The sequence below is a fragment of the Alosa pseudoharengus genome, unplaced genomic scaffold, assembly GCF_046254945.1.
Source record: "Alosa pseudoharengus isolate Yale_2024_CS ecotype anadromous, Long Island Sound unplaced genomic scaffold, YU_APseudo_1.1 YU_APseudo_1.1_scf_9, whole genome shotgun sequence".
In the NCBI taxonomy this organism is placed as follows: domain Eukaryota; kingdom Metazoa; phylum Chordata; class Actinopteri; order Clupeiformes; family Clupeidae; genus Alosa; species Alosa pseudoharengus.
Genome location: NW_027468881.1, coordinates 20,639,873 through 20,654,719, shown reverse-complemented (window position 1 = coordinate 20,654,719; position 14,847 = coordinate 20,639,873). Strand labels below are relative to the sequence as shown.

At 41.0% G+C, this 14,847-nt stretch overlaps 1 protein-coding gene across 2 annotated transcripts; it reads left to right on the top strand.

The window, feature by feature from the left end:
* The first annotated feature begins 8,199 nt into the window (after positions 1–8,199).
* Positions 8,200–14,771, top strand: pcmtd2b (protein-L-isoaspartate (D-aspartate) O-methyltransferase domain containing 2b). Of its 2 annotated transcripts, none has more exons than XM_076276382.1 (6): positions 8,200–8,325; positions 9,875–10,214; positions 11,253–11,355; positions 11,739–11,910; positions 12,389–12,512; positions 12,865–14,771. In XM_076276382.1, the coding sequence occupies exons 2-6, from the start codon at positions 9,908–9,910 to the stop codon at positions 13,404–13,406; spliced, it is 1,248 nt and encodes a 415-aa protein (XP_076132497.1). In that variant the 5' UTR covers positions 8,200–8,325; positions 9,875–9,907; the 3' UTR covers positions 13,407–14,771. The 2 variants fall into 2 exon arrangements, with proteins under 2 accessions (XP_076132497.1, XP_076132498.1); XM_076276383.1 differs by lacking the exon at positions 8,200–8,325 and adding an exon at positions 8,399–9,090.
* Positions 14,772–14,847: the final 76 nt, after the last annotated feature.

Sequence of the window (14,847 nt, the reverse complement as noted above, 5' to 3'; positions counted from 1 at the left end):
AGGCCATGGAATATGGGAAGATATCAATATTTAAAAAGAAGCTATATAATGACCAACCACGCATACTTATTTTGTATATCTTGTTTTCCTTTGAAGATAGTTTTTTAACATTTTTAAGTGCAAATATTTTTAACAGACAAATTTTGATAGTTTTATAAAGTTTTTTTTTTCATCTTATTGTTTCTGCTTTCTGACACCCATAACTAAGGGAATATTTCAAAATGTATTTATTATTTATTTAATATTTAATAACTAATTGACTGTGACGTTGTATATTTTGTAATGTCTATGTGTTTGTGATGACTGGGTCTGAGTAGTCTTAAAATCCTGCTGATATTTAAATAAAGAAAAAAAATCTATGGGGAAAAAGTATAAATAGTGTTTGATTATCTGGGGCTCACTTGGCAGATCTACAGTTCTTTCTGGAGAACAAAAATTGGAAAACAAAAATACATCCTCAACAAAAATCAATTTTTAGTGCCGCAGGGGCTCACCTTTGACCCAGTTAAAATGTCAGAAAATGTTGTTTTCCCAGTAGAAACCTGGATAGAAAGAACCTGACAGTCTTTCAAACATCCTGAAGCTCACCTTTGCTGCCAAGACCGCCTCACCCAAAATTTAAAGAGTTAAATTACACCATTCCTTGAGATTCTTACTACTCCCATCCCTCTTGAAGCGACATTTTGTTCAGGATCTGTCAGACATGGCAGAGACATTAAAAAGCAAGCTGATATCAGATGCGTATATACCCTTGTAGCCTTATTCTTCAGTTCCGTTGCTCACGCACAAAGTGCCACTAGCCCTTTTTCTTTATCATTCAGCAGCTACCCTTGGGTCACGTGACCATGGCATAGAGTCTTGATTGTTACAGATGCCTTTATACCGCCAAGATGGCCATAAATACACTATGTATACACACTGTATAAAAAAGATTAAGCTCTATATATACAAAGATATAAAACATACATATATTTTTTCAGTGTAATTGTTAACTCTTTTTCTCTTGTTGTAGCTTCTCAGAAGAAACAAAAAAAAAATCAGTCCAAAAGCTGTGAGAATAATTTTCAATAGGAGGAAATTTCAAACCTAATAATGGCCCAGTCAACTGTGCTTTAAGGATACATGTGTACTATGGTCAGTCAGTCAGATTTCTAAAGTTCTAGAAAGCCGGGATTCTTTGTATAGTTTAATATCCCTGTTCATTTGTCATCAGTCTACACAGGATGTAACTGTGTGTATTGTCATATCCTTGTCATTTGATCTGGTGATGACTAAATCCTATATTGTGTGTTCCTTGCATTTGAATGCACAAGCATGTGCATATGGTGTAGATGCAGTTCATGCACAGCGAGTACTCCATGGTGGTGATACTTGTACGTCCTTAGTATTGTACAGTGTTGTGAAGTTACAATGGAAGAAACTGGAGTTGTGTTTCAGATACTGATCCCAAGAATTGTGTCAACAATGAACTATTATAGAATGGACAAGAACATGCTTTAACTGCAAGACAACCCATGTACTCCTCAGTTAGTTAGTGGCTTTGTGAAAAATGGTGTAGAGTTAGGTATGATGTAAGTCATAGTTTCTTGACCATACAATAGGTCTCTTTTGTGCACTTTTTAAGTGTTTCCAATGCCAGCAATGAACCTAGGATCCAAGGCAATGAAACAGACAGGACATGTGCGAATATGAGTGACATCACTGGCTATGAATGATACAATTGTGTATGTATGACCTGTATTGTTGTTCTCGCTGTCTCAAATGTACAGTGCTTTTTGCCACAGGTTCTTTGAATTGTGATTCAATGGACATCCAATGAGAATGTATATGAGCAGAACACTGTGTATCTGACACATACCAACCATCAAATCCTTCCCACAGTCCCATCAAACTAATACACAAGCCTTCATGCCTGCTCAGTCAATGGAAGCAGTGTGTGCTTGTTATAAATTGGGAGCCCTGAATCTGGGTATAAAGTTTGAGGTTACACTGTGCCTCTCTCTAACTCAGTCAGACAGGATTACGTATGTCTGATTTTTTGTGGCCATTTTGTCTGTTTTTTCTGTCCCTTCTATTGCATGAAAGTATTAAACTAGAGGATGATTAAGTCTTTTTTATAATTTTGAAGCGTTCCCTAATTGAGAAATGCTGCCCCTCAGTTATTGTGCCATTTAAGAAGTTGATGACATTGATGTCAGTTCTTCCAGTTAAAGCCTTTTGCCCTATGGAATTTGGAACCAAAAATATACTGCCCAGTTCATCAACAATAACCATTGATTTATTCAATGCCAATACACCATTACTGTCAACAGTTCCCCTTTTTTGCCATCATCAAAGCACCAAACATCTAAATAATTACTGTATTATTAGACATGACCACTATCTAATAGCACAGGGAAACCCATAAGGTATTAACAAAGCAAATGCCTGACTGGTTGCTTGAAAAGGGTTGGCATTGGTGAAGATGGTTTGCAAAGAAGACTGCTGATGCACTAATGATGTCATACCATCACATGTTGTATTGAGTCACTTAGAGTCTAAAGCACTATCACTTAGAGTCTAAAGCACTATCCAGTGTTGGCCACTGCTTCCTGGTTCTCTGTTGTGTGTCCACTATCACCCTAATGGTTCTTTTGTTTGGATTTCACTAAATAGTTTGACAACTGGGCTATGGGCCTTTACCCCATGCTGTTGCACTATACTTGACTGGAGCAAATGTATCCTTCCTCTGGTGGCATATAAACGTATTAGCATAATGGATAAAACCTGTGTCTATCTTTGGTCTGATTGGATGCACTATGTGTTATAACTGCAATAGGGATTTGAGTAGTGTTAAGCTCGTAATACTCAATTAATAGAAGCTACTGTAATTCTAGGCCCATGGATCTCTGATATGGTCTCTTCAGCATAACTCACAGGCACAATCAGGTGTCTTTACTTCTGTGTCCTAAAATGCCAAGTCGGTGGCAAAACGACTATCGTGATATGTAAATGTACATTAACATTTGTTTGAGTATTTTGAAAGCATACACATACAAAATACATAGATGAAAGGCATGTTTCTGACAACAGTTTGTTCCATTAAGTTTGTATAACCAAAATTTGCCCTCATAGGTACTGTAGCTTAATGCTGTGTGACTCATCATGTGTGCCTTTCTCAGTCCACTCACAGCAGGAAAGGATATGTTTACATTTGGGATCTAGGTTCATATCTCGCTCAGGATGAAGGCGGGCAGGGGGAGGGGGATATCTTAGGGTTTTGATGGGGCGGGGTGGAATGGGAACAGGGATTTTGCTCCACACTGAAAAAAACAAACAAACAGGTTAATGATGCCTGTCGCTGTAGGCAGGTTTTTAAAAAATAAAAACATATTAGTCTATTACCATTTAGACACCTTCAATTTGTTACTGAGACATGAAACATTAATGTTTTCACGTGACTCAAGAGGGAAAAACATTGAAATTCTCACACACAAAACTGTGATTTGATTGTGTTAATTCAGGTATTGCACAGCATGAGAAGCCAAGCGTCTGTAAAGGAAAGATTGAAAAAAACACAAAACATACTGAAGAAGATGCATATGTGCATAGGGCATTACTCTGACACCAGTGGGACTCTGTACAAACTTGTATTAAAGAACAGTGTTATGGTTGTTGTACTAAAGAAAAAAATGCAAAAAAAAACCAAAAGGTTTGTGATGCCATTCACAGCCAAGGTCTATCCAGCTAGAGCATTTTTACAGAGATGAGCTATTTTTACTGGTCATTTTCTAGACATAGGTAATGCTCTCCTTTAGGAAAACAAAAAAAAATTGAATAGGTACTTCCAAAATAAAGAGCACTTCCACAGTGATAGATGCATTTTATTGTTAATTTTTGTAGAGGTGGTTGTTCCTTTGCTACTGTGCCATTTTGTAGAGCGGGATGGACCTTGGCTGTGCACATATAGAGATATCTTTGCGTTTTAATTTTTAATTTATGTGCATTTTTGGAAGTGACTACAGTAGTTGGGTCTGGATTGTGACTGTGTTTGTGTACCTATGTACTCGTGTTGAAGTGTCAGTGTTAAAACCAGGAACAGTGATGTCTTATTGTGAGGGAGGGGGGTATGATTCATTTTAATGTTATCTATTGAAAACATTAATAAAGAACAAATACCTTTGAGACCCTGTGTCCTTTGTGTTTTTTAATTGCATGTGTGATGTGTAAAATGGTGAAAAAGAGAGGTTTTAATAGCATATCTGATTCTGACTAAGCCTAGTGCCAGAGACTATGTGATGAAAATCAATAGCATTAGAGAGCTGACATCTAGTGGCCAATAGAAGACATACCAGGAACATGTGATTGTGTAATAGGTCTACAGATGGCAGGCGACAGAAACAGATCTGGCCTTATCCTGTCCAGAGTAAGCTATATCAAGGCCTACACAGAGCATATTCAGTGGATCAGCAGGCTAAATAGAATTATTCTAGATACGATTTAATTAAGGCAAACAAAACAGTCTAACATCAAATGAAGTCGACTAAATAAGACTTAGAATTTACTCAGTCATTGGCAAACACTATTAATTACTTATACTTATATGACTTTTATACTGATTTCTTTTTTCATTTTGTTGCTGTGGTTGTTGTTTTTAGACCATCTTTCAACAATGTGTGACATTTTAACCTCCACTAAGAAATTATTATTCCAATCAGATTTTGACTGGCCATCTGTCTCACTTGTCTCCAAGCGCCAGCATGCTGAATTTAGATTTTACTGAGGTCATGCCCAGAACCCAACAACATCAATACCACATTGTTATGGAAATGTGGTTATGTTATGGCCTATAGATGCACATCCACACGGGCATATCACCATGGGCTGCTCCAAAGTAGAAGGTCTTTACTAATGGATTAGAAACATCAATTTGAAAATTAGAATTAGAAGTGTAGAATGCAGTCTACTCAATAGTCATTGATTGCCTCATACATCACAGAAATGGTTTGATAAGGTTTCTGTTTACATTTTGTTGGGTTGTTTGCCAAAGAACTGCCATATGGAGTAGAGTAGGGAAAATGAGCTGTTTTTTAACCTTTAACCGAGTTAACCTTTCACCAATGGAATATGAGGCAGAGAGAACATCTATTCAACACAAGTTCAGGATGGGTGTCAATTGAAACCTTAGCAGTGTGCCTGACTCAAAGAACTACATGTGGCTAAACCTGCCCCATGTTAAAGGTGTATTGAGCCATCTGAGAAAACAGTTAGTAACTACTAAGCAGCTTATTAATAATTTGATCCCTCATTCTGCTGATTTTAGTGGTGTCATTAAATAAATATACACCTACAACCACTTCTGAAGCCTGAAGACGGTTTGTGAAGTCATCAGGATTAAGAAAGAATGGAAGAATGGAAAACTTAAATAACTTTTCATTTGGTAATTAGTCAACTGTTATCCATGTGTTGGGGATTGGGTAGGATGGGATGGGGATGGGGGGTTTAAGGGAAAATGTTACCGCTGTGCTTAAGACAAATGCTATGTTTACTTCCCTTTGTTCAAAACACAATAAGCATTGCATTAGAAAACAAAATCTAATGAAACACCAATGACACTGATCTGCGTGTTTGGCATAATAGCAAACCTTTGGCCTGTACACATGATGTAACATGTCACAAAATGTTCTGAATATCGTCAAATCAACACTGACATATAACTATGTAGCCTACAGAAATGTTATTCAAGGTGGCAAAATATGTGTCTATGTCATCCACAAGGAGGTAAACAAGACAGACGACGAGCACACTGTGAAGCCCCTTTCATTTTTCCACTGTAATTGTTATGGTTATGGTTATGGTTATGGATTTGGCAGACGCCTTTGTCCAAAGCGACACACAAATACAAAACAACATAATATTTAAAATTGAACAGGGAACAGATTAGAATGTTGGTCAAACTATAATAAGGAGAATAGTAATAATAAACAACAATATCAATTCAATCAATAGCCTAATAAATAAGCAATGAAAAAGAGGGAAAAAGCAATAATAAACAATAATGTCCATTCAATCAATAATATAAAAACAATGACATGGTAAGACTACATTAAGGAGAATATCAATAATAAACAATAATGTCAAATGAATCAACAGCCTAATGAAAATAAAACAATATTATACAAACCATAACATATAAGAAGCGCTTAAACAACTAAGTATGTTGAACAGAAATGTCTTTAGACCCCTCTTAAACGACCCAAAACTACCACAGGAACGGAGAGCACTGGGCAACTAATTCCACCAACATGGAACTACTGAGGAATAGAGTCTTGAATTAAACCTAGTTTTTATGACTGGTCGACATTGTGTGGCATGACGACTGTTACACTAAGTTAAAATATGAAATATAATGTCAGTTATTTATTGTTAGCTCAAACCCTACTCTACCTGTCCTATGTGTCACATGCTTACCTGTCCTAAGCATCCCACCTACTCCCCAGTCTCCTCCATTCACTAGCTTTCTCATTCACAGGGGATGCAGAGGACATTGCTATAGATCAGGGGTGGGCAACTAATTTCCCTAAGGGGCCACATGACAAACTGGGACTGTTGAGGAGGGCCAGACCCAAAATACCGAACTCAAATCTGAACTCAATTCTGTCCAATTCTATTCTGTCTTGTATAACATTAAGTAAATCATAGGCTATGGTTTTGTTTACTACTCGTAAGAACAGATGAAAATGTGAGGGAGACAAAGGAAAAACAGCAATAGGCTATTGCTTCTCGAAAAGACTGATATAAAAAAGTACTACAATATCTATATAATTAAGCTAGGCCATGAAAATGTGAAGGAGTCAGTTCAACATAGGCCTGTGCCACCATTTCATCAACACTCAGCAATATTTCATCATTAAATCATTACCATCATTAAATTAACTCTATGCAGAATTAGACTATGAAAATGTGGAGCAGACAATAGTAGGCTGTCATTAGTTAATCAACATGCACAAAGAAAACTATTTTAAAAATGTAGGCTATGTTTTTGCTTTAACTTTATGCACAAAACTGTGATTGGTCAACTCGCTCTGTGTGTTGAGCCGGCTGCTTCAAGCAACCTGTGGGTAGCGCATCATACTAGTTCGCTAACATAAGCTTTGCAAATAAACTCAGACATATTTTGGTTACAATGATGGGATTATCCGAATGTAAACTATCTATCTGCCAGTAACGTTTTGAAATTAACACTTCGTATCGCCAACAAACAGCAGGAGTTCGTTCTGACAACCTTTGCGGTGGTGAGCGACGCAGACATAAAAGACACAAAACTTTGAAAGGGTTACGCCGACTTAAAGGCAACTGCATTGTGTCGATGCAGAAGCATAAATTCTATTCACCAGCACATCAGTGAGGGTGTTTACATCGTATGCATCCACGCACAAATGTATGGGCGTACAAATAGCAGTCGCTTTCAAAATAAAAGCAACGATATTGATTTGCGTGCATTATCTCTATGCTAGGCTCTTGACTATTGTTCTTTCACGGACCTTACGCGGGCCGGTCAGGGAAAGCCCACGGGCCGGATGTGGCCCGCGGGCCGTATGTTGCCCATGTATGCTATAGATCATGGCCAGCTACCAAGCCAAACCTATTCAATGATTCCAGTGGGCAAACTAATATGCCAAGTGAACCACTGACTACCCCCAAGGCTCTGGCTCAATATGCCCCTTTGCACAGCCAACTGGGGAGAGTAGGCCTATAATTTTGCAAGCCAGCTCATTCACTAACATTACACACTGGCCAGTTCATTAACATCTTATCAATTCTTAAACTAGAATTAGCCTACTTTTGATATTAAACTATTGGGAAAAGAAAACGTCGACAAGTAAATGTTTTGTATTATTAGGCCTATAATTATTAGGCTATATTAAATGTTTTGTTTTTTTTTTAAATGGGGGGGGGGGGGGGTAAGAAGGCCTTATGTAGCAAAATTGTGAAGGATATGATTTCTAAGATACAGACAGGCCCGTTTAAAGACTAGTTCATTTCACTCCTACCCTTTACAAAATAATCTGCTTTTCTATGTAGGGAAGCCTATGTTTACAAGAGAGTGTAGGGCAGGCTACTGTAGGCCTACCTTGTTCACACTTCTGCCGGTGACACACATTTTGACGTGTTCATGCGTGCGACGTCAGTGCGTCTGCTGTCCTGGCCAGTGTTTACATCCAGTGTTGCAGCCACAGAAGCAGAGTATTTCCGAAGAAAACCTTGAAAACACACGGCCAATAATCCGTTGAAGGATATATCGCCTTTTTGCATGAAACAGCACAGAAAGGCTATAATTAAACGGTAACAATGATTACGCAAAAATATTGAATATATTCCCAAATATTTCCGTTTGCGACTCTTTTGTCTTAGATAACCAGATGGCTAGCTAGCCAGCCAGCCTGCCTGCCTTCACTTTAAACGTGGCTCTCTCTACGCTGTGGATTTCTGTTTGGTGTCGGTGTCTTTTGAAAGAGCAAGCCTTAACGCTGAACGTTTGAATGATGACCGCACGTTCGGTGCTACGAAATTACAAACAACCTTGTCCGTATCTGTGTTTATTTTTGTTATGCTAACATTAACGTAACTGGGTTATCGATAGCGAAGTAGGTTAACATAACACAAGCGTTAGATGGATGGATGGGCGCCACTCAAATGTTATGAATGCCAGTGTTGTTGTTTCGGACTGACAGCATTACCTGCTTCGTATTGTATTTACTTAATGTCATGGTACACATATTTTAGGATTTGTTGGTGCTGCACACGGTTTACTTTACGTTAATTAGTGTTTCATCAAAGGAAGCATCTTACCATCTGCTGAGTATACGACAGCGTCACTCAGTGGACATTGCAGTAGCTAAGTTTTAGAAATCGATGAAAGCAGATTTTTGAAAAATGGTATTATCATTAAACAATCTAAGTCGTGCTCCCTAAATACAGACGTATTAAAGTATTGGAAAGGTCACTGCAGGAAGCCGAACCCAGGCTAGAAAATTGCAGTGCCATATGCGCAGTCAACCCACTGATACTGCAGTCAAGTACCCACGAACAGCACGGGACTAGGCTAAAGTAAGCTAACACGTAATTGTGAACGTTCTTCGTAATTGTCTGTGTTTTACGACTTGTTCGCCAATTGGCACATCTCCCTTTTGATGTCCCTTCGTTTACATACCAAATGTTTTTTTGAAAGCAGCCAACCATGTCAGTTCTGCCAAACAGTCTCACTAATCATGCTACTTTGCTTCCTCGTTAGATAGTAGACCTACTAAGCTCATTCGCCGTTGTTGGCCTGTAAGTGTGGAACAGCTGCGTGTCACTTTTAAACTTGGCATAAGAAATATATAAAATGAAAAGCCTATCGACACTGACAACAAATGTCGTGTGGTTGTGTATTGCACTACTGTGACCGATCTAATTTAGATTAAACCAACCCTGTGATTCAATAGTATTTGTTAGCAACCTCTTAGCTGAGCCAAAGGGAAAGAAAGCCAAACTCTAACCAATGTTGTTGATCGGTTTTTGTTTGAGTTTACCATTATTCACGGTTGTCTTGATCAGAGAGATCATTGTTAGCTTCCTGTAAAAATCTACATTTTCAGGAATGGTAGCAGTATTGTCAGTCTGCAAAGTCCCAAAAATAGGCATCATGATTCACAATGGCCTTGCCAATTAGTGTAGGCTACTTGATTATCGTTTTAGTTATGTAATGATTTATGCCACAGTGTTCTCTATTGTGTTTCTTATGCTCTGCTGTTGGAGCCATAACTGTCCGTCATAGTATGTCAGTACGTTAGTCAACAGTGCCTGATTGGCTGCATGTTATTTATGTGTCTCCCTATTCCACCCAACCCAGGTCCACCACAGTGTCTCTCACTCTTTAACCACAATGGGTGGGGCGGTGAGTGCAGGAGAGGACAATGACGAGCTGATCGATAACTTGAAGGAGGCACACTACATTCGCTCGGACCTGGTGGAGCGTGCCTTTCGGGCCATCGACCGCGCCGACTACTACCTGGAGGAGTACCGCGACAATGCCTACAAGGACCTGGCATGGAGGCACGGGAACATCCACCTCTCGGCGCCCTGCATCTACTCGGAGGTGATGGAGGCCCTGGACCTGCAGCCGGGCCTGTCCTTCCTCAACCTGGGCAGTGGCACGGGCTACCTGAGCACCATGGTGGGACTCATCCTAGGTGAGTGTGTCCTGCCAAAGCTGATGAGATAAGAAGAACAGGATCTTGGATTCAAGAGCAGCTGTTGCGGCTACTGCAAGCCTGTTTGGTTAGGTCTGTTTGTCTTTTTTTGGGCAAAAAGTGAGCAGCAGTAGCTTCTGAAGTTTGCTTTGATATGCCCTGATGGATTAGGCATGTTTAGCCACACACAGTCAGGTGCTAAAGACTGTGGGTGTATAAGTGTAAATGCTATCTGTAAGTCAGATCTCTGTCTTTATGTGGAATTGTTGAGGCAAAATGAGCCAAGTTTAATTACACACATCCATGTAAATCGGGTGCAGGATTAAAAATGTTACAGATAGGTGAGGATCCGCACACCGGAGTGCTCACATTAAAGTTTTTTTTTTTAATTTTATTTACAGTGACGTTTCAAGCCCTTACGGCCCTTCCTCAGACTGCTCAGAATTGTTGACGCAAGTCATAATCCAGTGGTGGGGTTAAAAAAAAGTCACCTGCACATTTGGTTGTGAATTTGTTTAGATAATCAAACAAGTTCAAGGTCTGTCTGAGTAAATCACTGAATACCACACCAATGCATGCCCTATAAAATTGGCACTTTACCTTAACTGTAAGAGGCTTTGGATAGAATCCTCTGATAAATAATTATATTAATCTGACATGATGGTTTAAAAGGTGTTGGCTTTTGTGTGCACCTCTAGAAAGAACACAAAGAGCCTATCATGTGTTTGCCTTTTAAATATTCAAGTGTTCAACTGGCGTTAGTTTAAATCGCTTCACCTGATCATTTCTTGGCCGGGGTACAGGTGATTTCAGATGGACTCTAAATGGCTCCTGATGCATTACTCTTGTGTGGAACACATCAGTGAGGTGGCCTCAGATCATGTTCCTGAAGAACTCAATCACCCCAGGAGGCTCAACAAGATTAGCGTCACAGACACCCTAGACTCCATCTGAACCTTGAGGCAATACAAGCATAAAGCTAGAGTGTGAGCTGGGTGATTTCAAAATTGGTGTTCTTGTTGATGTCTTTGTCCAAAGGACCCTTTGGAGTGAACCATGGGGTGGAGCTGCATGCAGATGTGATAGAGTACGCCTACCAGAAACTGGACCTCTTCATTAAAACCAGTGATAGCTTCGACAAGTGAGTTCACTTTTGTTCCCTCTCTTGTTGACTTCCACCTGAAGTGTAGTTGTTTCTAGTTAATAATCAAGAGAGAGATGGCTTTGAGAGAGATATGTGCTGAGTTCATGTCTCTCACATTAACCCAGTAGGAATGTTACTTTTAGCCATGCTTGTGAAATTGCTCAGAAATTGCTCCTGTGTTTGTTCTGTTCAGTCCATTCTAGTCACTCATATTAGTCAAGTTATGTTTATATTAAGGTGTGTGTGTGTTTGTGTGTGTGTGTGTGTGTGTGTGTGTGTGTGTGTGTGTGTGTGTGTGTGTGTGTGTGTGTGTGTGTGTGTGTGTGTGTGTGTGTGTGTGTGTGTGTGTGTGTGTGTGTGTGCGTGCGTGGTGGCTGCAGGTTTGAGTTCTGTGAGCCCGTCTTTGTGGCGGGCAACTGCCTGGAGATCCCCCCGGACAGTAGGCAGTATGACCGGGTGTACTGTGGCGCAGGGGTGCAGCGCGAGCACGAGAACTACATGAAGAACCTGCTGAAGGTGGGGGGCATCCTGGTCCTGCCCCTGGAGGAGAAGGTGAGAACAGGAACACACTGCAGAGAAGCTCTCTAAAGCTCCAGGGGGAAATGAGGAGGGCCTAGTTACACGTCTCTTAAATGAAGTATACATTTATAGTAATGATGTGAATACGTTTGTTTATGTGGTTGATTCTGGAAGGCCGTAGTGCCCAAAATGCTTTAGGATTTTTTCTGCAGGGATGCAACATGGGACTTTGTGGTGGTTTCTTCAAGTTATGTAGAGAGACGTTCTCTACTCAGCCAAGAATGACACATTAGACTATCTCCAGAGACTATAGAATCTTTGCTATCTCCCTACGACTGCCACAGATGTGGACTAAAAGGAGTAGAACGTGTTTAGAATGTTGTTTCTTGCCAGTGAACATGACACTGCCTCAGAGTGACTTGTCCTTGTAGGTTCTTTAGCCTGCATTGGAACTTGCCCATGATCCAACACAAACAGACTGAAGCTTGAACTCTGACCTGCTCTTTTACAGCTGACCAAGATCACCCGCACAGGCCAGAATTCCTGGGAGACCAAAAAGATCATCGCTGTGTCCTTTGCTCCACTGGTGCAGCCCAGACAAGATATCAACGGCAAGGCTAGGAATGTCCCACTGCGTAAGTACTCACAGAATGACCAAAGCTAGCTTACAACAGCCAATTTTAATAGTTGTGCAAGGACTTGGCATACTATCAGGGGAACACGAGGAACATAATAGAACAATGCTGGTTTTGGTTGTGTGGCTTGTTCCATGAATATAATCTAGTGGCTTGTATGACAATGAGTCATAAGATCAGTGAGATAAGATCTGTCATTTAAAATTATTCAAGTGTGTGATGTTAAAAGAGCATGACGCACAAAGTCAGGTGTGTTATATGGTTTATAGGGGATTAAAGACAGACCTGGACATTATACTTGCTATACTTATATCTCTTCTCCCACTTATCTCCTCTCCTGTGTTCACCACAGCCATTTTTGAGGTGCGATCGCTTCAGGACCTGGCCCGCCTGGCCATCCGCCACACACTCAGGGCCACGTCAGGGTCCCCCGAAGGCCGCAGCAAGAGCCGCGTGTCGTTCCCAGGTGCCCGTGCCATGCACCGTTATGGGCCGCGCTTCAAGCGCCGGCGCCTGCACCGCCGCCGTGTGGACTCTCTCATCCTCCGCGACTCGGCCATCCCGTCGCTGGCCGAGCTGAGGGCCCACGGAGCGCCACGGGAGTCCGAGGACGGAGAGGAAGAGGGTGATGAGGAGGAGGACGAGGGGGCCCGGGGGAAATGCGGTGGCCGCAGCTGCAGCAGCCGGCGGGGGAAAGGTGCGAGGGGCGACGAGGAGCAGGAGGATGAGGAAGAGCATGTGGCCCGAGACGAGGAAGAGGAAGAAGAGGAAGAGGAGAAAGGCAAAGGTGAGCCCCAGGGCGAGCCGCCCGTCAACATTCTGCGCGAGAGGATCCTGGGACTGCCGCTGCCCGAGCCGCTGAAGCTATACCTGCTGTACTACCGCGAGAAGTGAGGTTGAGGAGAATGAGAATAGATCGCAGCGCTCTGTTCCTCCCTCCCTCCTCCCTCCTTCCTTCCTCCCTACTTCCCGACCTCTTTCTGTCTCTCTTTACCCAAGGAGTGCAATTTACAAGCAGAGAGAAGGATCTGGTGAATGGCTGACATAATGATGGACAGAGTATGAGTGCTGATTTGTTGATTGGTGACACTACTGTCTCTGCCCCCCGGTGTGAATATCTAAGACCATTTTACCCATCGATTTAAACATTTGGTGAAAAAGCTGGGATTTTCCAAGCAGATCAGGTTAAAGAGGCCTGGTCTTTTTCGTTGTTGTTTTGATTTTTATTATTATTATTATTATTATTATTATTAATAATCAATTTGAGTTGGTAGACATTTCAAAGACTATAACTGCATCAAGACAGAAAGGAGGCAAGGGTATTGCTTTTTCAGGTGAGTGTGAGGATGTGGTGGTGTGGTGTTTTTTTTTTCATTGCATTCTTTCATGGCAGCTCAAGGTTGCTCAACCATTAGCGCACAAAGCGCATAAATTCATTTGTGTGTTTGCATAGGGTGATCTGGCTGATGAGTTGTAAATTCCTCAGGCGTGAGTTCATTTTGGCCCTAAAAGCCTGCTCACCCATGGTACATGATCTCCTACCACCCCAGGTATTCATTCCATGACGCAAGGGTTTTCATGCCCACGACCTGCCCATCTTTATCTTCACATTTGTTGCAGTGGGTCAATATTAAAGGAGAAATCCGGCGATTTTTCACATAGATCATAGTTTCTTGAGGTCACCGAGTACTGTTGGTTTTACCTAGCTCAAGTTGCTAGTTCCAACAGCTAAAGCATCCAGGCAGCTATAGCGCTACACTCTGGGGGCATGGGGGCTCATGTACATGCCCACAGAGTGTAGCGCTGTATCTGCCTGGCTTGTTTAGCTGCTAGAACTAGCAACTTGAGCTAGATAAAACTGTTTTTTTTTACTGACAGTACTCGGTGACTTTGAGAAACGGAGACCTATGTGAAAAATCGCTGGATTTCTCCTCTAAGTCAACATTTCACTGGCAGTGTTTCCAGGTGATTTTTACTGATAAGGGTTTCCGACCCCATTTCATTTCCGTAGAAATGTTGTCAGAAGCAGTGCAGTATAAAGTCTCAGTTTATAATTTGTCATATGCATTCATTGTAAATGTAAAAACTGTTCTATGTTGTGCTTTCCACTGTATTTGAATTTGTGTCATTATTATTATTTTTAAGATGAGGCTCACAGGGTTTTAAGTGTCTAAGTAAAAACCAGCATGAAGTGCTCAGGAGAACGAGGAAAAAACAAATGTTTTGGCATATACAAATACAGCAAGAGAAGGAACACTTCACATAGATTGTGTTGGATTGGTCAATATAGCTTTCTTTTCTTTGGATGTTTTCTTTTTTCCCTCTTTGAACCAGC